Raw genomic sequence first — 22936 nt, 5'->3', positions numbered from 1 at the left:
GAGACTGTATCTTTTGTCTCTGCAGCCTATCACAGTACCCAGCACACAGCAGAGGCTCAAAAATTATATTTATTGGTTATTAACTTTATGGTGGGGCTTCCCGCATGAGCACAGCTCCAGATTAACTATAAGAGGTGAAGGATTAAAAACAGCATTAAGTATCTTATCCCTGCTTTATACTTTCCAAGAGCTTTCATCTGAAGCATGTCTTCTGATTTTTACAACAACCCTTGAGTGGGCAGGGAAAATACGATGGATGTTCCTATGCTGGGGGCAAAGCTCAGAAAGGCAGGGCGACTTGCCCCGGGAATCAGTGGCAGAGAAAACCCTAGAATTTTCCCCATAACTCCCTAGGTCTTCCATAACTCCAGCACCTCTCCAGTGCATTGAAGAAGTTGTCCTGGGCTATTAGTTACTCAAATAAAAATATATTTTAGATGCCCCAAGATGAAGGCTGAGCGCAAAATGAGCACTAGTCAGTATTTGCTGGCTGGCTGGCTGGATAGATGGATGGAGGGATGGATGGAGGGAGGGATGGATGGACAGACGGATGGAGGCGTGGATGGATGCCTAGATGGATGAATGAGTGAATTGCCCAAGGATTGAAATGGGGCTTGTGTGGTTCTGTTTCCTTACTCTCAGTGTAGGCAGAGGCTTACGGGACCGGTCTTTTGAGTGCTGTCCTCTTGGGTGCCTCTGTGTCTCCCATCACAGCCCCTCGCCTTGGGTCCCCCTCCCCCTCCCCCAGGAGCCCATAGTATAACCCAGCTGGCTGCCAACTAATCCCTGCTAAAATATTAGCCAACATTGAGGGGCCTCTGATCTGACCTTTCCCAGGAGCATTTGCATTTGAAAAGAGGATCCCTGGGGAAAAGGCAGCCTTTAAGGCTCAGAAGAAGACTGCAGTTGGGGAGTGAGCGGAGGCTTTCTTTTTGTCACTGTGTTTCGGAGGGCTGTCCCTCACCCCTGGGGTCCCACACAAAGGCCTAGGCCTCCAGCCGCTCTAGCCAGACGGCTCAGATGGACAGAGGGACTGGCTGAGTGGTGTCTCTTTACCTGGCCAGATGGAGCACGGACTCTTGGGTGTTGTGACCGGAATAGGCACTGCATTCGTAGAAGATCAGGTTGTGCTCCTGGAATCAAGAGAACAGAGGGCATGAAGGAGAATATGGGGGGGAGGGGCTGGAGGGAGCCATGGGGGGCGTGGGAGAATGCCCCTCTGCACTTACCACACCCTCACTTCCTTGCGTCGTCCCCTCCCCTCTCTGTACCAGGTTGATTTCTGTCCCTCGTGCTCCCTGACTGATGCAGGCTCTGGAACTATCTCTCAGGGGAGCCATAACAACTATAAAACAATAGGACCTACACTGCTGCCTTCGTGATTTACACTTTCTGGAATTGCTGTCCAGGATGTACGGGCTCCTTTCTTTTCACTCCTTAATCAAAAACCTTGGATCCAGATGTATTTTGGAATCCAGAATTTTTGAGTTTTAGAAAGCGAATACTTGTCTATAATACATATTATATAATAGCCTCTGTGGATCTGGGATAGCAGGCTATAATCAAATATATTAATAATTCTTCAGTGAAATATTTGAATATTTATTCAAAGTGAGGTAAACAAAACCCATAAATAGCCTCACATCAGTTCCGGTCAGGTTTTTTCTGCCAAACGCAATGCAAAAACCTTTGTGCTCAGAGCTCCTTGGACTGGGAATTGTGGATGCAGCCCGTGGACATGCAGCTGCTGGACTTTCTTCCTCCTTTTTCCCTTGAGTTTCATCACCTGTGCCTGCCTCCCTAGCCTCTGAGGTCCCGAGTCTCTGCCTAGAGCAAGCACACTGAGAATTATGGAATCCTGGGGCTGGGAAGCCCTATCTCGCCAGACACACAGTTCCCCGAAAACCACTCTGAGGCAGAAGTAGAAGCCAAGGAGCGAGCATGGCCTGTGTTGCTGCCTGATTTCCATCACGCCGCGACAGTTCCCTGCTTGGGCAAGAGGGCTGATGCTTATTTTAATGGCTGGCTTTGCAATGCCTGCCCTGAATTTATCTGGAGTTTGCAGCTTGGACGCTCAGTCTTGGTAGGAAGGATGGATGCTGTAACAGAGCTGCCCGAGGAAGAGCATGCTGCCCGACAGGTAGTGAGTGTCTCATCCCTGAAGGCAACCAAGTAGGGAAACATAGATGATCGGATTCAAGGATCAGCTGGGGGACTGAAATAAGTAACCTCCTACTATCTGAGGATTCATAGTTCTGCGTTCCAAGGAAGAGAATCTGGGAAATTCCCCACACCTGAGTCAAGTTCTCTGTGGAAAGTTCCACGTGCGGCAGCTGGACCAGCCCCACGATGCCAGGACACCATCCAGCCCGCTTGCTGACCTCACAGGGGGCTCCCAGAGAAGGTTCCCACCCCGGCTCTTGGGTACATGCCTGACTCCCCTTGGGATCCCTCCCTGTCCAGAGAGACGGGGATGCTTGCCCCTCACCTTGGCCAGCTGCTCTGCCAGGCCCCGTGGAACTTCCCGCTCTTTCTCGTTGTCGACTTTGTTGCCCAGAAGAAGAACGGGAATGCGGTCTCCCACAGCTTCCTGCGGAACAGATAATCCCCCAAGTGAGAGAAGCATCCTTAAGAAGAACCGGGAAGGGCAGGTGGAAACACTGGCTGCAAAGACACAAACTAGCTTGAGAACCCCCTGCTGCCACAAAGGCTGGTGATAACAGAGTCACCCCAAAGCACAGAGGGGACCACCATCTCCCAGAGCCTTGGTTTTCCGGGCTTCTGCAAGGTGCTCAAGGCTGCCTCTGGGTGCCTCCCAGCCCTCTCAGTGCAGGGACCCCCCCTTTACCCCGCTCCCCATGGCCTGGCACTGGGAGCAGGATAGGGCACAGCTGGCGGTGATACAATAGGTGTCCGTACGGAGCCCCCGAGGGCGTCCCCACGTGATCAGACTTGATCAATGTGACCAGAATGAACAAGGAGTTGCTCAATGGGCTTTTGAGGAGGCCCAGGGGCTGCACGGTCAGCAGTGTACCTCTGGCGGCCTTGAACTGGGCACGTAGCTCCCCGAGGGCTGGGTCCACATCCGAGTCACGGTCTTGGGTCCACAGCGCGTGATACATGACTGTCATGTGCCTCCCTGGAGGTCACCCCATGGGGACCCCTGTCCTGGGTGCCCTGGCTCTGATGGAGCCCTGATCTGGAAGAACGGGAGCCACAGCAGTCGTACTTCATGGGCCAGAAGAACAGGTTTATTCCAGGGCTCAACCCTATTTACTCCTCCAGGGGCTGTGTCCTGTGTCATATCAGCCAGGGGCCTTCACCCCAGGGTCCCTGCACCCAGGGTCCCTGAATGCTAGGGTCTTTGCACCCCAGGGTCCCTACACCCCAGAGTCCCTGCACCCTACATCCCAGGGTCCCTGCACCCCAGGGTCCCCACACCCCAGGGTCCCTGCTCCCCAGGGTCTTTGCACCCCAAGGGCCCAGGACGCATAGCTACTGAGTGAGTCAATATGGTAATGTTCACATTTACGCAGGTTGTTATTTTTGCTTTGTGAGATATTTAATTAGGGGCTTTTAATCATAATTCGGTAATAAACAGTTATTCACTGCAGCTCTGTTTCACTAAGTAGAGAAGGCCGTGGGACACCAGAAGACTGCCGGTGGCTAGTTTCGCCAACAGTTCGGCTGCTTTACCCTAGACCCCATCAAATAAATGTCCATGGTCCATCTGACAGGTCACCTGTTTTGGGTTTAAATAGCCTCACATTCGGAATGAAGCCTCCGTGGTTCCTCTGTCTACCCATTCATTTTTATTGTAGTTCAGCAGTGAAAAAACTCTCGTGTACTAAATGGGAATGTTAAAGCTCAGAGAATCCAAAAGAACATCCAACAAAGTTAGCGTTATGGGGACCCACCCTTTAGTGTACGGGGCCACCTTTCTCTAATCCTTGGCTCTGAATTCTTATTTCCAATGACCTCTCTGCTATTTAGTGTCTCATTAACCAGAACTCTCTAAAGGCAGTATTTCCATATATTCGTGGTGAGATGGTAATGAACATTTGCAACGATGACTCAGAGGCCCAAGATCTTACAGTGCCTTCTGACCCACCAGAAGTAGACTGACTTATGCACAGGGTGGTGGATGTGTTGGGTAGACGTCGCCATATTCCAGTTATCTGCAAGTAAGGAACCCACTGATGGCTACGTGCGTGGACCGTGACTGCGGGTACTGGGAATACCCTGTCCCCCACCTGCGCTGTGCCGCAGAAGCTTGCGTGAAGAGTTTTTCACAGAAAAGGAAGAAAAGAGGAAGAAGCAGGAATATGGGCCAGAAGACTTGCTATTTGGAGCACACGCGCGAGAGAGATATTTGTAGATGGATGTGTGAGGAATGACTAAGGCTGGTGGGATTTCTTGACATGGAAACGCTCTGAGAATAAGAGCATCAGACTTGAAATCCCAGGGTGGGGTTCTAGCCCGGAATCTGGTATTACTTGTTATGGGCGATGGCTTGTTCCTCCCTTGTAAAGGGGATGCCAGGTCCTGAGCCACCAAATAGGATGAGGTAGGAACAGTCAGCCCAGCATCTGGGCCCTACACCATGAGCAGCAGGGCTGCTTCTTGGAAAAGGAGAGGTAGTCTCCCTTCCTAAAGTGATTCCTGGCTAAAAAAATAAAAATAAAAGAGCTTAGAAGGAGCAGGAAGAAATAGCCCAGGCCCCAGCCGGAGCCGCGGTTTTCTGCTCTCTGCAGCGTTCCCCTCTTATACAAACTCTCTGGACCCCTTGTTTCCCCTCCCAGGGCCCTGGCCTGTGCTGATGTAGGAGACTTAGGCCTATCTCCAAAGACGTGGCAAAAATAAGTGAGAACACACATAAGGCCAGGGCGTGTGCTACCCATCGCAGGAAGCCAGGCACCCTCACCCCGGCCCCAGGTCACCCTTCGACACAGGAGGCACTGGGGCTGGACTGGGGGTTTCATGGTCCTCTCTGACTTGAACCTCGAGACTTGAGCTTTTTCCCTACACTTTACATCATTCACCTACTTAACGAGGGTGTTGGCCTGTCCGCTGCTTGGACAAAGAGGCTTATAATTATCCAGCAGATGAAGCCACACTTACTTTTTTTTTTTTTTTTTTTTTTTTTTTTGCGGTACGCGGGCCTCTCACTGTTGTGGCCTCTCCCGCTGTGGAGCACAGGCTCCGGACGCGCAGGCTCAGCGGCCATGGCTCACGGGCCCAGCCGCTCCGCAGCATGTGGGATCCTCCCGGACTGGGGCACGAACCCGCGTCCCCTGCATCGGCAGGCAGACTCTCAACCACTGCGCCACCAGGGAAGCCCTGTAGACATTTTTATAGATGTTGCTAAAGTCCCATGGGCACACCAGGTCAGAGGGACTGGTCTGAGGGCAGCTCCCGGACTGGGCACAGGCTCTGTGCAGGAGGCCCAGGCTCTGTCTGGCTCTGCCACGTCTCTCTGTGGGACCCACCTGGATCCCTCCTCTCTTCCCTCTCTCTTCCCTGAGCTGTGAGGTGGGCTCCAGAGCTGGTCTGACACACAAGCAAGCCTCTCCACCTTCCACCACTTCAGTGACCTTTCTCTGAACTTGAACTTCCTGGAAAACAGACTTGCTGAAATTCAAAAGATTCCCCGCCTCTGACTTTCACTTACAGAAGCTGTCAACTCAGAGCAAGCGTTGGCTTTCAGCTCAGGACGTGCAGCTGTTGCATTTGGTTGGTTGCTCTGTGTGTGCGTGTGCGTGTGTGTGTGTGTTAATATCTATTTGCTGGGAGGCGAGAAGAAGCACTTAGCCAGGCAAGTGCTGCTATTTCTCCAGAGGCAGAACACAAAAATTTCTCAGCACATTAAAGCATGCATTTATGCTCAGAAGAAAATGACTGCAAAATTATATATTGGGGGTTTCCATATTTATCCGCCCCCCTGGACGATGAGTCAAAACAAGATTTATTTGCGTAGTTCATTCTCAACTGCCAGCACTTTGAGCTCAACTTGGAACGTGGGGAAAAAAAAATCAAACTGCTATTTTTTGCCGTGTGCTGTATATTGTCACCGGTGACAAAGATCACAGAGTGAGAGCCAGTCAGCCGTCCGGGAAGGGAGAGGAAAGCTGCAGAACTATAAAACAAGAGGCTATGTGAGATTAATCTCCATGTTATTTTTCTGGCTCAGAGGCACTGGCCTTGCTGGTTGATGACTTGGGTCAGATGCCACTTCCTTGATGTATAGGCCTAACAGGACAGTGCTCTTGGGATGACAGAAAGATCCAAACGAGAAGTTAACATGCCAGGACTGCAGACATTGCGGACCAAAAATCTGGATTCGGGAGAAATACCAGCCCATCGGGCTTGTACCATATCCTATCTTCTCTACCTGATACAGGCCCCAAAGTCTTCAGATGTCCAGGGTGACTCACAGTCTAAACATGGGGCCCTTAGAGCCTGACCAGTTTCTCCTCTAGATTGGACTGGTTAAACCAGTACCACGCAGCAGAGATTTGGTGGTCAGGAGGGTGGGGGATGCTGAGTTGGTAGGAAGGTCTAACTGCTTTGATTTCCTGGAAGTGCACAGGAAAGCTAAATGGCCGGAGAATCAGCACAGAGTGTGTCTGGGCCCCGCTTGGGCCTTTTCTGCAGGACACCTGTGGGCCAGGTAAAGGTGCTGAGGTGGGAGAGGAGGGGGTGTGGGGCAGGACACATCATAAAGCAGAGCAGTCGCCCCTTCTCTTGTGCCCAAGGCATTTGGTTCCCTCTGGGCTGGCAGGGTTCTCTCATCCACACACACACCTGCTCCATCCCGGCTCCCCAGAGAGTCAAGTGCCAGCCCCTATAGAACGCGGGGGCCAGGAGGAACCTTCCAGACCCTCTGGTCCACCCCTTCATGGAGTGACTGGCCCACGTTTCACGGCCAGGCGGTGGCTGGGCTGGGACGATGAGAATGTCCTTTGCAGGGAACTCCACGCCTCCCCAGCAGCTGTTCCTGCCCCACGCAACCTAAGAGTCAGTCTTTGCCATGTGTAATCCGTGGCAATGTCAGCCCTTTCCTTGGGTACGGCTTTTCAGGTTGACGGGGGGAGGGGTGCTGGGAACCGCTGGCCACCATTCACTTAATAATAAGGCTTCTAAACCCAAAGCCTGTTATTAAAGCGCCCCCTCCACCCTCCCTTCTCCTGGCAAGGGGCTGGCGAAGCACTGGGGTGCTATGGAAATTCAAGGTGCGCCACAAACATCAAGGGCTGATTATTTTCAGTTCTCCTCCGATCCAATTAGGTGTCAAGTTTTAATCTATCACCTGACGTCTCTGATGGCTGGTTGCCAAGGCGGAACGACTTAGCTTTTCAAGAATCTTGAGAACAACTGCATTTATGTTGCCACGGGTCCATATCCTCAACACACAACCCCACCTGACACAGCCTCCAGCACCTGCTCGCAGAACCCTGGGGCCGCTGCACCGCTGCATCACACTGAGTCCTCCAGAGCACATGGCGTGGGCTGGGCACATGGGTCATGCCCTGCAACTTCTTGCTGAAGGAACACAAACATCTTTGAAAAGGATTTAGAATCTTGCTTCTCAAAGTGTGGTCCCTGGACCAGCAGCACTGGCTTGTGAGAACTTGTTAGAAATGCAGGCAGGAACAGAGCACAGGGTGAACGAGAAAACCCGAGGCCCAGAAAGCTACCAGGGGGATGTGATGAGTTGCCAAGTCCGAGGCAGCAGCAGCAAGTATCACAGCCACGGACCACGGCCAGGGATCCAAGATCCAGTGAGATGCAGGGGAACCACGGCCGGGGATCCAAGATCCAGTGAGATGCAGGGGGACCACGGCCGGGGATCCGAGATCCAGTGAGATGCAGGGGAAGCACGGCCGGGGATCCGAGATCCAGTGAGATGCAGGGGGACCACGGCCGGGGATCCGAGATCCAGTGAGATGCAGGGGGACCACGGCCGGGGATCCGAGATCCAGTGAGATGCAGGGGGACCACGGCCGGGGATCCGAGATCCAGTGAGATGCAGGGGAAGCACGGCCGGGGATCCGAGATCCAGTGAGATGCAGGGGGACCACGGCCGGGGATCCAAGATCCAGTGAGATGCAGGGGGACCACGGCCGGGGATCCAAGATCCAGTGAGATGCAGGGGAAGCACGGCCGGGAATCCGAGATCCAGTGAGATGCAGGGGAAGCACGGCCGGGGATCCAAGATCCAGTGAGAAGCAGGGGGACCACGGCCGGGGATCCGAGATCCAGTGAGATGCAGGGGAAGCACGGCCGGGGATCCGAGATCCAGTGAGATGCAGGGGAAGCACGGCCGGGGATCCGAGATCCAGTGAGATGCAGGGGAAGCACGGCCGGGGATCCGAGATCCAGTGAGATGCAGGGGAAGCACGGCCGGGGATCCGAGATCCAGTGAGATGCAGGGGAGGGCAAGTGGGCCTGCGGTACACGGGGAGGGGCCGGGCCGCTCCCTGGAGCAGGCACGGGAGGCTCGCTTTAAGGTGCCTCCAGCAGGGGGGCTGGGGAGGGTCAGGGACTTCCCTGGTGGCGCAGTGGTTAAGAATCCGCCTGCCGGGGCTTCCCTGGTGGCGCAGTGGTTAAGAATCCACCTGCCGATGCAGGGGACACGGGTTCGTGCCCCGGTCCGGGAGGATCCCACATGCCGTGGAGTGGCTGGGCCCGTGAGCCATGGCCGCTGAGCCTGCTCATCCGGAGCCTGTGCTCCGCTACGGGAGAGGCCACGGCAGTGAGAGGCCCGCGTACCGCAAAAAAAAAAAAAAAAAAAAATCATGTCATAAATTACAAAGTTTAAAGAGGGTTCACTTCCAGATCACCCCACCATCTGTCTCCACTGTTAGCTCGGTATAGAGCCATTCACTACATTTCAAAACGTACATTTTGTCTATTGTGTTTTAGGCTCAATAATTTTGGAAACTAATTTGTAGCGAGCAAATTTCTGAGAAACGCTTGCATCTGGCTTCCATTCTTGCTCCTCATTTTTCTTGGTAATGATAAGGATGTAAATTAACAGGAGAGAAAGGAGCGGCCCATCCAACCCAAACTTCAAGAGAAACAGATTTTGGTGCGAGGAAGCATAGATCTGAGGGTTGAAACAAATGAAATGAACAACCCCAGTATCCCGCCTGCACGGTGACACGGCATCCATGCACGCATCCAATGTCTGCCCAGCACTGTGGGACCCAAGTACCGGTCACGATGGCAAAGACGTGCAGAGGGCAGCAGGGTCCCGGGCTGGCAGCTGCGTCCTGGATAGCAGCGTGGCAGCCTGACTGATGAGGAGGGAAGGGGCTGGGCAAGGCCTATGGCCTTGAGCAGAGGGTTGAACATAAGCTCCAGGGGGAGAGGGACACTGTCTCTTTTCTCTGGTGCTGGAATGCCCAGCCCCAGAACAATGCCTGGCAGCGTTTAGAACAAATAAACGAACAAAGCATGGGTCCTGCCGATGGAAGGAGCTGGGACTATTTGACTGTGTGTGAAAGAATCGGGCGGGAGGGGGCCTGCAAAAAATAATAAGTGGCTCGGCACACTGCCCTTGGCCTTGAGACGTCTGCATTCAGTGGCAGAGGACATGCAGGTGGTCAGGAAGTAAAAAGTGCTTACAAAGCAGCATATTGCAAGGATAACAGCAAGAAAGGAGAGTCTTACAGAGAATCCAGAATTCAAGGAAGAGGCCCGTGTCTCGAGGGCCCAGCCTGAGGTGACTCTGGGGTGAGCCTGGGTCCCGCACATTGCAGATCAGCCTCCCCTCGTGCAAAGGATTGTGACCTAGGCCCCCAAACCGTGAGCACGACGGTCCTGGGCTGGTCACAGCGGGACCCCCTGAAGCTAGAAAAATGCAGGAGAGGCGGTGGTGACTCAGTTTAAACACCTTGGGAACCATCCGTCCTTGACACTTGACACTCCCTCCCCTAATCCTACCCCACTTTTCACAATCTTAATGACACCATTATTGGCTTAATCGGTATTTGTCCTGTGTCCTTCCCCCAGCCCCCTCCCCCGATGAGGGCAGGGACCACACCTCTTGTGTTCACCTTTGGGTCCCCAGTAACCAGCCTGGTGCCGGGCACTTGGGTGGACTGACGCATGGACGCCTGAACCGTTTTTTTCCCAGAGAAGGTGGACTGTGAGTCAGGTGTCCAGAGAGGGCAGCGGGCCCAGGAAGAGGGGCCACCCGGAGGCCCCCAGCTCACCTCCACGCTGCTCAGCCACTGCCGCACGGCCAGGAAGGACTGCCTGGCCGTGAGATCGTACATGACCACGACACCGTCGGCCTTGCGGAAGAACTGCTGGGTGATGCAGCGATACCTGCGCAAAGGGCCGGGTCAGGTGTGCGGCCTCCTCTGCCGCCACAGCCCGCCCCCGCGGGGAGAGGAGAGGCGGGGTTACAGGTGGGGGGGGCTCCTCACCTCTCCTGCCCCGCCGTGTCCCACAGCTGCAGGGCCACCCGTGAGTCGTCCACGCGCACGGTCTTCACGTGGTAATCGATGCCTGCGGGGGGGGGGGGGAGCCAAGCATCATGTCCAAGTCCAGAACCCACGCCCCAGCCTGGAATCCCATCAGCCCGAGGGCGCGGCCCTCGCCCTGCAGCTCCTGACAGGTGGTGTGGGCCGGGACCGAGCATGGGACCGGGAGGCCCGGGACCTGGGTTCTGGTCCTGTCTCTGCCACTGACCGGCTGTGGGACCTTGATCCAGTCACGGAACCTCTCTGAACCGCAGGCTGCTCACTGCAGTGTCATCCAGACCCTCTTTAGGGATCGAATGAGATCACATATGGAAAAGCAATCTACCAACACAAAGAATTATCATTTACTCCCTCCTTGGGAAGATGAAGCGACAGAAAGACTGTCCTCAGATTCCTCCCTCTCTCCCTTTTCTTCTTTCTCCCTAAAACGCTTTTCAAAGTTCCCATAGTAAAATCCGCATATCCCTGGGGGATGGATCACACTTCCAGACTCCCACTGTGGTGATGCAAAGGTAGGTGGGGGAGGAGGGGCAGGAGGGGAGGGCTTGGCAGGCGGAGGGAGGGAGAGAAGAGATGAAAAGCGGTGGGGGAGGGAATCAGAGGCAAATGCCCCTTAGAGATGGAATCAGAGCTCCTAACCCCAGCCATCAAGCCACTTGCAATCCTCCCTCTGAGGCTGTGACCCTACCTGGCGTCATGGATCCCGGAGAGAGGGTGCAAGGCAGGGAGATCCCACAGCAGCCCTCAGACAGAGGACCTGAATGCAGGTGCTTTGATAACAAACATTCCTCCCTCCTACACCCGGTGAGAATGTTCGCAGATGCTCAACCAGGTGTAAAATGCTTTTCCCCCTTAAGGCATCAGATCTTGGAACCAGAGGGCATCCCCTCCCAACCTCTAAAAGGCCCAGCCTCTGGGGTCCTTACTCTGGAGGGCTCAGGTAGGGACAGCAACAGCAGCCTGGCCAGATAGAGACAGACAGACAGACTGACAGACAACCAAGAGGTAGTTGATGGAAAAGGGCATCCCTGCCTCGGTCTCCAGGCAAAGGCGAGTGTGTGAGGGGCGGGGCAGGGGAGGAGAGATGGGAGGGTCATCCGCTCCTAGAACGTTAGCGGGACTGCAGAGGCCCTGGGCTCACAGAAGAGAGTCAGAGAGAGGATGCGCGTGTCTAGGTAAGGAAAAGAGGGCCGTGCCCCACTGGTAGAATGCTTGGTATCCCCAGTTTCCATGTGCCATCTCTCCCTCTTCACCGCGCTCCCTGGGACATCCATGTGCGGGTTGTTATCTGCACACACACACACGTACCCGTACTCACACGCGCACACACGTGCACCTCCCTTCTCTTCCCAGACCATAGAAGGATAAAGAAGCAGGAGTCCAGCCTTGCCCACGCTGGTCAGCAGCCTCAGTGAGTTGCAAACCCAGTTCTGAGGCTCATTCCTCTTTTCACAGCAGTACCCTGGGCACGGGGCCCCTGGCAGCTTCGTTTCACCTAGAAAGTCCAAGGCTAAATGCTCCCATCAGAACAGATGGAAACCAAACCCAAGGGTGTTTTCTTAGCTAAAGCGGTAGGGCTTCCCCCATCTGTGCTCTGGGAGGTCGGGGCGCTGCCCACAGCCTGATAACAACCCAGGGGAAAGCCAGCCGCAGTCATCACACCTTCAGGGCCTGATCTGAAGCCCCCGAGGATGAGCCCTCTCTCTGATGCAAAGGCAGGTGGTGGAGGGACGGCTGGGTCCCTCGGCCTCACTGGTAGTCGCTCTGCTGGTGGACAAGGAGCTCGGCGAGTCCCCGCTGGTCCACGGGGTACCCCTCCCTACAGCCTCAGGCCCGCAGGCCAGGAAGCAGACGAACAAGCCCAAGGGATGCGTATGGTTTGGGAGGACACGGGGAGTCAGCGTCCAGCAGAAGAGGCTGCACAGAGTGACGAGGGACCAGAGGGATTCCTGAGACCACCCCCCCTGCACCTGTTCCAACGGTCCGGGAGCCCAGACCTCATGTTCCTGCCTCAGTCCTGCCTCTGACCAGCTGTGTGACCTTGACGACGTGACTTCACCCCATCTGGGGGGCTTCGCTTTCCCCATCTGTAAACTGAGGTGTGACGGGGGTGCTGGAGGGAAGTTGGGTGTCCATGATTTTACGTCCAGCTGTAGCACTCGGCAAACACGTGGAGGGGACCCCCGACGTGCAACTTCAGTGGTTCCAAATGAGGACTGGACCTCGGGGGCCTGATCACCATGGAGTGTGCTGTGTGTGGGATGTGTGGGTCCAAGCTGTGGGTGATGGACCCCAGGAAGGGTGGCGTTCACCTTTCTGGACAGGACAGGTCATTCCAGGCAAGAGGGCCTGGGAGCGGGGAGTGCCAGCGAGATGTCCCGGAGGGGAAGCTCTCGGGATTTCTCTGTGGAGCTGAGGAGAGGGATGGAACCGGACTGGTGCCCAGGAGAGGGCGGAAGAAACACCTTGGGCCATGGGACCCGGGTGAAAGCAGGGCCATGAACCAAGGCGGGGCTCGGGAAGAGCTCTGGACTCAGAGTCCTGGGCTCTAGAGGCTTAGCCTCTAACAGCCAGTCTTCTCATTGACAAAATGAGCTCCAGCGTTCTGCAAGGACCATCGTCTGACGTCTCCAGGACACCCGCAGGGCCCGCACACCTGCTTTACAAGGGATCCGCTGGTGCTAAGGTGGGGAAGGCAGGGGCGCCCCAAGACAGACTGTTGCATCACGGAAGCCACATCACGCACAAGCCGAGGCTCGAGGACAGGTCACGTGCTCGTGAGGGGCTGGGCGATCAGGAAGTCCCTTCGGTGATGGAGGAGCTTTAAGGCACCACCGCGCCCCTGTTGGTGCTGTGCTGAGGGTCCAGGGCTGCTGTGTTTGACAGGGGTTGGCCTGCTTGAGCCCTGGGAGCCCAGGACTCGGTGGCTCATCTGTGTCTTTAAAGGGAGCATCTTCCAGGCGGCTGGTGTGACATCAGCGCCCTGACACGTGTGCCGGGGAGGCAAATTCCAGCTGCCGCTCTGGCTCGTTTTGCACAGCTCGACCAAGGGCGTCCCAGATTTGGAAACTTTGATATTTTTCCCCTTCCTAAATTGTAGGTGTTTCCATAATTGGCCTCCCGGGGAGTGCAAATTAGTCTGATTTTCTCTTTTTCAGAGCTTTCCATCTCGGGGGCACCAGTTGGAGGTGTAAGCAGACCCCGATTCCCTGATTTTACCAACAGGAGAGGCACCATGTGCACGGCCGGAGGGCCGCCCCTGGGGGGTGCAGCATCCCTCCCCTGCTCCCACAGCCTATGCCCGAGCTGTGACCTCAGGTTCTGTGGCCACCCCATGGAACGCTCCAGGGAGGGCCAGTCCAGCTCTGCAGCCGCTGTTTCCTGTGTCACCACACTTGGCACACGGGGGTCACTCCTAGCCATCCCTTCCAGCCGCTCGAGGCCAGGCTCTTCCGGGCCGTCTTCCCATCAGAGTCCTGATTCTTCACCTTGCGATGTGCCCAGTTTCTGGGTGGAATGGGGCGGGGGGTGGGGCAGGAGGGGGCTCCGGATTTGGAAACTGCAAAGGCTCAGCAGTAAGAACAGGGCGCCTACAGTCGTGGGAAGAGACCCATTTGTAGGAAGAAAGTTGGAAGGAACGGCCCGTTCAGGTTATCCTGGAGGAAGAGACCAGACTCACCCCATGCAGGCTCTGGGGCAGGAAAGTTTGTCTCGGATTGTCCTGGAGGGCCAGCTTGTGAGACCTCCAGGGGTCAGAGGTGGTCTGGACAGAGCCCTGGGCTTGGAAGCAGTCTTGGCTGGCCCGGTTCAAATCTCTCATTTTTTCAGGTGAGGAAAGACTGAAGCCGAAAAGGAAACACCTCCTCCCGAGGTCACACAGCTGGTCAGTGGCAGAGCTGAGATGAAGGTCCGGGACTTCCGATGCCCCATTGGACCTTAGCGGCCTCCCCTGCCTGTGCCAGCCTCTGCCCACCTCCTGTGGCGGAAATTGGGCTCTGAGCACGCACAGCGCAGTATTGTTGGGGAGACAGTGGGCTGGAACAGCAGAGGTGCATGTGGGGTTGGGTGGGGACCAGTATCAGCACCAACCAGCGAGTGGGAATGAGGACCCGCCTCTGGACCTCTCTGGGCCTCAGTGTCTTGGTCTGTCCATTGGGCTGATAGCAATGCTTCCCTTTCAGGGTTGTCGAGAAGACAGATGGAAATGATAAATATCAAAACCCGTGGTAAATATTCAGATCATATCAATGTATTTTTAATGTAGTTGACTTAGCGTGGTTAAATGGCACATAGAAGGCACCCAAAGGATTCATTTTTTTTTCCTCGAGTGATTCACCTTGGTAGAAACTAAAAGGTCAATATGTCCTTGGGTCTTACCACATACTCCAGTGCAAGGAGCACCTCTGGGTGAAGGGGCAAAGGCTCCTATCTAAATACAGAATTACCCGAGATAATAATGGAGGTGCATGAAGCCCTGATCAGCTATTAGTAGGTGAGCTTAACGAGTGTCTACAGTGGACTCCAGCTGTTACCCAGCAGGCCCGGGATGCAGGATGAGGAAATGTGATGGGTAAAAGAAGCCCCCAGAGCACTGTCCTCCATCCTGCCCGTCTATACAAGTGTGCATGCACACACACACACACACACACACAGAGAAAGTGGGGAAGGGGTGATTGAAGACAGACAGGCTCAGAGAGGGGACAAAGGGCCAGAAGTCCATCTTTGCCAACTTCAGAGCCCCTCATCTTGGGCATAGGAACCGTTCGTGGTCCCATGCCCGTGGAGCACCAGGCAGAGGGGGGCCTCGCCTACCAGCCCAGCCCTCAGCCCCTCCTACGGGGCTCCAAGCCCCTCCCTGGGCACCCTTCTCACAGCCGCCCCTTCCCAGAGGTGGGCTGGGGTCCGGCCCAGGGCCGAGAACTCACCCACGGTGGCCGCTGAACCCGGGGAGAACTTGCCGTCGTAGAACCGGCTCAAGAAGGACGTCTTCCCCACGGAGGAATTGCCCACAAACACGATCTTGAAGAGCCGGTCTGGGGTGGACACAGAGCCTTCTTCCTGTGGAAGACAGACAGCAGGGTCAAATGTTGGGACGGCCGCCTGCCACCCCTGACCCTGACCTGTCCCTGCGGTGTCCAGGGAGGGACCCGCAACCAGCACCGGGGAGGCTGCTCGGGCCTTGGATGCAGGAAGCTTTGGGCTCAGCACACCGAGGCTCCTTCCAGCTTCAGCAGCGGGAAGAGAGGCTTTCATTCCACCACCACTGCTGCCCATGTGCTGTGCCGCAGGCCCTGTGCTGGGCTGGGTGTGTGGTGCAGGGAAGGCGGCCACGTGTACACACAGTCACGGCACGATGCTCCGAGTGCCCAGAGCATGGACCAGGAATCAAGGGTCTCGGGGCGCGGGGGGTGGGGGGGGCGGGTTCTGGGCTGGGGCTTCAGGAGGAAGCAGAGATTCTCTGCAGGGGGTGGGTGGGGAGGACAAGGTGGGTGTTTGCAGGGGAAGGGGAGATATAGAAGATATAGAAGGCTTATCTATAACTCGGGGGCAGAGGCATCCCAGGCTGGGGTCGGGCCTCTCGTTTCTGCTCCGTCACTGAAAGCCTGGGCCGGATGGAGGACATGCTCGCCCCGCTGCATGCTGCCTTTCTGTCCCAGCTCACCTTCCATCTAGGGTCCCTGCCTGCCCTGGAAGTAAGGCAAGACAGTCTCCACTCAGTAGCTTGGGAAACCCCAAGATGCCAGGCTATGGGAAGAACTTTCCAGAACACAGTCACAGGTGCTCCTTCTCCACCCGGCAGCGGGAGAGACTTGGAACTGGCCTGCCTGTTATTCTGGCGTGCTACGGCCCAGCAGGAAGTAGACCTGCTCCAGGATGCTGGGTGAGTGAGAGTCAGAGTGAGGGCCAGCACAGGGCCCTTTCTCCGAATGGTCACTAAGTCCAGAAAGCCGTGTGCTCCCCCAGATCCTGCCTTCAGGCCCAGCCCAGCACTGCCAGGCCAGATGAGGAGGCTTTTTAGAATCTATTTGGAAGTGGATTTGGGGGAAATTAGCACCTCTCACTGAGCAAATACTATAGTGGAGTAGCAGCAGATATTAGCAGTACTTGAATTTCAGAGAAAAGCCATTAACAGCCTTTTGGGGAGAAATCAATTCCATGCTGTACTTAGGAGGGAACTCAAGGTCAATTATAGGAATTTAAACCCAACTTAAAAAAAAAAAAGAGAAACCCACCCTCAGAAACACTGGACTGGCCCCAGTTTCTTTATTCCTGCATTGCACAAGCATCTCTCTCTGCCAGGCTTGTGCTCCATTTGTCCTGTGTTTGAGTCTAAAGCTCAGTGCGGCCATGGGTCCACCCCAGGCCCGGGGACGCTGGGAGGAGATGGTCTTGGCTGCAGAGGCGGTGGCTGACCTTGCTCTGTGCCCCCCTCACCCTGGCCCCCGCCTCCGGCAGGACACTTATTCCACAGACAGGATACGATCAACCCGGTGATGGTTCAGTTTGGGGAAGGACCCATCTCACAGGAGCAGCGAAGCTATTCCAGTTCTTGCCCTTAACCTGGGGGACAATCCGCCTGCCCGCAAACGACAGTGAGACAACAAAATTGTGGGGCGGGGCTGGAGAAAGGCTCCCTCCACTGGCAAGTCAGGGGATCTGTTCTCATTCTCCTTCCCACCACTGTTTTTATTTTTTTAAAGCTTTAAAAAATGAAAGTAATATACACTAATTTCTAAAATTAGGAAACTTAGCAGAGAGGAAATTAATAACTATTCATAATTTACCCCCCAACCCTGAAATGGTCACTATTCCTATTTGGATGCATTTCTTCCAGGCTTCTTTTTTTATATAGATGAATCAATATATGTTTTTTGAGAGAAATTTGAGATACTATGTATACTTTATTTATATTATTATATATAATATAAATTTATGTGTAATTTTCTATTTGTTCCTATGTTATTGAATTATATATAAATATTTCTGAGTCACTGAAGTTTTCCCAAAATGTGATTTTTAATAGCACTATAACGTTCTATTAAATTAATATAGTCTAATTTATGTCCCTATTGTTGTTTTTTCAATTATTTTCTCTTATGTACTTACATGCTTGAATTAAGTTTTTGTCTGATTTTGGTTATTTCCTTAGGAAAGGTTGCTAGAAGTAGGAGGGCTGGTTCAAAGGAGGTGGACTTTTAAAGTTGTTGATTCCTATTATCAAACTACTTTCCCGAAAGCTGGTACCAATTGATGGCTCAGCGGCCTTGCAAGGGACCTTCTGTTGAGGCTGCTGTGTGACTGACTTCCAGCAGACACATTTCCTCTCTGCTGCAGTTTCCGTCCCAGCTAAACAGCAGCGCATCCCGGTGCAGCCGGTGGGGATGCAGAGTGGTGGGTGCGAAGGCTGGGCTCCCATCACTGGGGGCTGGGTGGGCCTCTTCGCTCTGTACTCTACTTCCCCACCTGCCTAAGGGGAGAACAGATCTCTGATGCCCCTCATCCAACAACTGCAAGGATCAGATGCCACGGCTGACACGCACGCTCAGCCTCCTCCTTCACCCCGTCTCCCGGGGCCCTCTTAACACTTCTTTCACATTTGGGGGGCTATTGTGGGGTATTTAAAGCCCCATTTGTGCCCACTGCCAGCAAGTGTAGTCTGTGCACTTTGGGGGATGTAGAAGGGGGTGTAGGAGGGATGCCCCACCCACCAAGGGTCCCACCCACCAAGTTCCCCCCACCTCCCTTGGCCCAGGGCCCTTCAGAGGAGTGGTTTGTAGGCATGAATCTTAATCCGGGCCCAAGAATGATAACGGAGGCCAAGAAGTCCCTGTGCAGGGGCTGGAGAGGGCTCGCTGGCACGCATGCCAACGCCTCACTCGGACCGCTGAGCTCTGAAGGCCGCCACAGGGTGAGGGAACTGTTCTAGAGGGTCCAGCGGCGGGCAGGGGGAGGGCTGAGGGGCCAGTTCCAAGGCCTGGGTCACAAACAAGGTGAGGAGCATCATCAGTGATCCAGAGGAGGACGGTCCATGTGGCCCCCTTCTCCCGGAGAACGCAGCAGGGAGAGCTGGTGGGGGGCGCGGGGATGGAGGGTCACACTACCGGGAGGGGGCGAGCTGATTAGGAACCGAAGGAAAAGCGATGGTGCGCAGACTTCCCCAGCAGGGACTGCCCTGCCGGGGGCGGTTACAGAACGGACCAGAAGAGGTACCATTTTTTTTTTTTTTTTTTTTTTTTTTTGCGGTATGCGGGCCTCTCACTGTTGTGGCTTCTCCCGTTGCAGAGCACAGGCTCCGGACGCGCGGGCCCAGCGGCCATGGCTCACGGGCCCAGCCGCTCCGCGGCATATGGGATCCTCCCAGACCGGGGCACGAACCCATATCCCCTGCATCGGCAGGCGGACTCTCAACCACTGCGCCACCAGGGAGGCCCTAGAGGTACCATTTTTAAAGCATGTGATAGCTGACGCTAATTGCCCAGCAGAGGCTCAGTCCTACTCTATAAATGCAGAATCTGAATCAGAAAAAAACACATAGGGGCCAAGAACAGAAGGTGTTAGGAGAGTGTCCCCAGACCCCCGCGTCTCCATCATGACACTCGGCAGAGCAGAGAAGGGTGGTATGCGAGGGACACAAATTTGGTGCATCACCAGGCCTGCTGAGTCTGGCTTCCTGAGTGGCCTTGGGGCTCTTGGGCTCACACTCGAGGGACAAGGCACAGGGTGACCTACAAGCCAGTGTGGGATGCACCCTTACCTCAGACGGGGTTTCTTTTCCGACGGGCTGCCCTCGGGGAGACGCAGGCGTGAGGCCCAGAGGTCGGGACGGCCCGGTTTGTCCCTCCAGCCCCTGGTCGGAGGCCTCCCCTTCTTCCGGGCATTTGCCCAGTGGCTGCTCAGAGCCGCCCCCCAGCAGCTGGGGCAGCGGGTCCTCTTCAATGGAGATGATTCTGCGGAGCGGCCGGGGGAGCAGACCCCCGGTCCCCGGCCCCTCTTCTGCAAGGGGGGGCCCACTCAGGCCCAGGGAGCTTCTCCTCCTCGGGACGCCAAACACATCTTCTTCCTCCTCTGACTGGCTGTTTTAGAGAAGAATGAAGAGTGGGGAGAATATTGTGAAATGTATCTGAATGGAAGCTGGGGGTCTGTGACAAACAGATAGCTGAGGAGCACACTTTTGGGGGGCAGAGAGGGACCAAGAAAGGGAAAACCAGACCCAGCATCGTTTAGCTCTTTCATTCAATGTCCTTATGATGAAGGTGAGATGAAGGTGAAGGTGATGATGAAGGTGAAGGTGGTGAAGGTGATGATGAAGGTGAAGGGGATGATGATGAAGGTGAAGGTGGTGAAGGTGAAGGTGATGAAGGTGAAGGTGATGATGAAGGTGAAGGTGATGATGAAGGTGAAGGGGATGATGATGAAGGTGAAGGTGGTGAAGGTGAAGGTGATGAAGGTGAAGGTGATGATGAAGGTGAAGGTGATGATGAAGGTGAAGGGGATGATGATGAAGGTGAAGGTGGTGAAGGTGAAGGTGATGAAGGTGATGCTGGCTCCCAGGTATTAAGCTAATGACAGTCGGCAACAGATGCACACAGCCCCCGTCCTCGTGGAGTGCTTGGCTTAGCAGGGCTAGAGCAGTCATGACACACTCACTACACTGTTCCAGATTGTGGGAAGTGCCACAAAGGAGAAGTAAAGGTGTGAAGAAAGGAGCATAACAGATGTGGAAACAAAGCATCCTGGGTTAACAGTCGGTGGCCTTTGCCCTGCTCCCATGCCAGCCCTTACCAGCTGTGTGTCGCCAGGTAAGACGCCAACTCTCCAGGCCTGTTTCCTCACCCTTCCGCCCTGCCCACCTCCCCAGTAAGCCAGTGCATAAACCAGACCTGTTAGGGAAGCAGCCCTCGGGGATGCAGGCGAGGGGGACCACTGCTCTGGGAGGGACCCCGGCACGGCAAGTGTCCACCACCAGCTCAGGGTGGGAAGGAAGCCCTCTACCCGCTTCTCCTTCCTTTCTCCTTAGGATCAGGAGTGAGTGACCTCAGAGGCCTGAGTGCACGTTTGCTTCCAGAAGCACCTGAGCATCCAGAACAAGGAGAAGCAGCAGGGGGTGTGGAGCAGTCGGGTCCCAGACGTGGGTCCAGGGCACGGGCTGTGTCCCCAAGGTTTGTGAGCAAAGGCCCCACAGGCCCTCCTGGTGCGGCCCCCTCTCAGGCCTTTATGAGCAAGTCAAGCTGAGGGCTGTTTTATGGGGAGGAACTTGAGTCCAGAATCGAAACACACACACACACACACACTCGAGAACTAGAAAATAGAGCAGGATGCGGTGGCAAGGCGAAAGTGGGCGACGGACACAGAATATGCAGAACAGGGAAAGCCCCTTCACTTGCCCCAACTCCCGCCCCCCCAGCTTCTAGCATTTCTGGCCCCTAAGGACCAAAAACAGGAAAAAAAAGAAAAAAATGAATGTATCACTGTTCTGAACTCTGGACACTTCTGAAAGATAAATTAAGGTATAATGCTTGCTCACAAAAGTGCTGACTTAGTTTGGATCCCTTGATATAAAAGAAAGGATTTGTAGCAATTCCAGGACTCTTACACTTATTTATAAAATCAGCTTTTTCCAGAAACTGACTGCCATCTTTCCAACAAATCTCTTCTACATTCTGATGCGCCTACTAAGTGCCTAGCCACTTCAGCACACAATTAGCGTTCCCATCTGCTTTCACTCTGCTCACACACACGAGTGCACATGTGTGAGCACGTGTTGTGAGCAAGTATGCACACGCACAGATGCAGAGCATGGCTTTTCAAAGGCCTTGCAACTAGAAAAGAAACAGACACTGAAATGACCCTCAATGAAGCGTTTCTTGGCAAAAGCTTCTTACTTGGGAAACTCTCAAGCACTATTACATTCTGGAATACCTTCAGCTTAGCATGACTAAGCTCCTTTTCGGTTTTGCCACCAAATGCTATGTACCAGCAGCAGACAGCAGTCACCTCTAACAAAGTCTGCGTGGGAATTCGGGGTTTGCAATTTATCGATTACTCATCAATTATTGTTTGTTTCCTCCACTCAGTTAGCAGCTCCATGAAAGCAGAGATGGGGGCTATTTTGTTCACTCTGTATCCCCAGCACACGGCACTGAGTCTTGCACACAGCAGGCACTCAGTAATGGATATGAAGGAGAGGACTCGTGTCTAATTGATCTTTGGAGACTTCACAGGACTCAGAGAATGTCAGGTACAGAGTAGGCAATCGGTCTCTGCTTGTTGGAAGCAAGTATTCCGTTTTGAGGAACCAACAGGTGAACTGCTGCTGTGGGAATTTGGCTCCCATGTTGTGTCTCCTGGTTCAGCTATTTAGAAGAGGAATTCACGGTGATCAGGGTCAAGGTCTTGAGCCATCAGGGACTGACATGCCCAGGTCACCTCCACTTGGCAGATTTATCTATTTCGTGCTTGCTGTCCTCAGGGTCTCCCGGACGAGCAAGGGCACACACTTTGTCCCGGGTTTGATACTTGGGGATCTGGCAGCCTCCACCCCTCTGTGGCCATCCATGGGATGAAGCACGTGCCCCAGAGAAGACAGGGCAGGGGTAGGGGCGGGAGGCTGGTGTGCCTCCTTCGGGGAGCAACGGGCCACCCCTCTGGGGACTTAGATGCAATCGTGTGCTGTCCAACAACAACCAAGCATGTTATCCCTGAGTTAATTAAATATGACTTATTGAAAGGAGTCTGTCAAGTACAGGCCCCATTCTCATCTGTAAAGGACTTCAACGATTGGAGATTCCGTACTACACTCTAATTACCCTTCAGACTCACGCAGTCCTGTCCCTGGAAAACCAAGAGCATCCATTCTGCTCAACAGACAGCAGAGCCCGGCCCAGCACCCACTCCCTCCCTCTCTCTGACCCCTCGTCCTCCGACCCCCTCTGTCCCTCCCCTGATCTGCAGCCCCTCTTCAGTGCCCACTGGCAGGAATGGCCTGTCCTAAGTGCTTGCCCTGCACCTAGATGTCAGAACAGGAAGGCACGCGTCCTCCAAGACTCAAGGGGAGCGACAGTGGCTGACCCCAGGCTTCCCGCCAGGGCCAATCTGCACTCAGCTTGGGCTCAGAGCCTGCTCCCAACCTGGCAAGACCAAGGAACAAGTAATGAATGAGCGGAGCAGGGATGCCTTACCTTCTGAGCATCCCTCCGCCATCCACGTATTTGCCGATCACAGAGCCAGATCGCTGCTTCTGGCTTGCCTTGGAAGCAGCTGTGTTTGCCTTGGCTGCCTTGTCTTTCTGTAGAAACACAAAATGGCCTCAGATCCACGCCTACTGATTTGTCCCAACGTTGGAGCAGAAAAGGGCTCAATTTCCCCACCTCATAGTTCAGGCTTAAAATAAAACTCTAAAGGAAGCAAGCAATGGCCTGGGCTCGTGCTAGCCCTCACCCACT

General features: G+C 54.6%; 1 protein-coding gene across 1 annotated transcript in view; it reads right to left on the bottom strand.

Moving 5' to 3' along the window:
• Positions 1–22936, bottom strand: part of CRACR2A (calcium release activated channel regulator 2A) — a 107793-nt gene that overhangs the window by 3880 nt on the left and 80977 nt on the right. The window contains exons 12-18 of the mRNA XM_082634791.1: positions 22673–22779; positions 19249–19567; positions 15419–15551; positions 10437–10518; positions 10221–10335; positions 2489–2590; positions 1057–1133 (exon numbers count right to left, since the gene is read on the bottom strand). Coding sequence (XP_082490917.1) covers positions 1057–1133; positions 2489–2590; positions 10221–10335; positions 10437–10518; positions 15419–15551; positions 19249–19567; positions 22673–22779 — 935 coding nt within the window. The remainder of the gene's footprint in view (positions 1–1056; positions 1134–2488; positions 2591–10220; positions 10336–10436; positions 10519–15418; positions 15552–19248; positions 19568–22672; positions 22780–22936) is intronic.

Source organism: Mesoplodon mirus, assembly GCF_964341445.2.
Source record: "Mesoplodon mirus genome assembly, chromosome: 11".
In the NCBI taxonomy this organism is placed as follows: Eukaryota; Metazoa; Chordata; class Mammalia; order Artiodactyla; family Ziphiidae; genus Mesoplodon; species Mesoplodon mirus.
The sequence above is the reverse complement of the archived record's forward strand: the minus strand, read 5'-3'. Positions and strand labels throughout refer to the sequence as shown.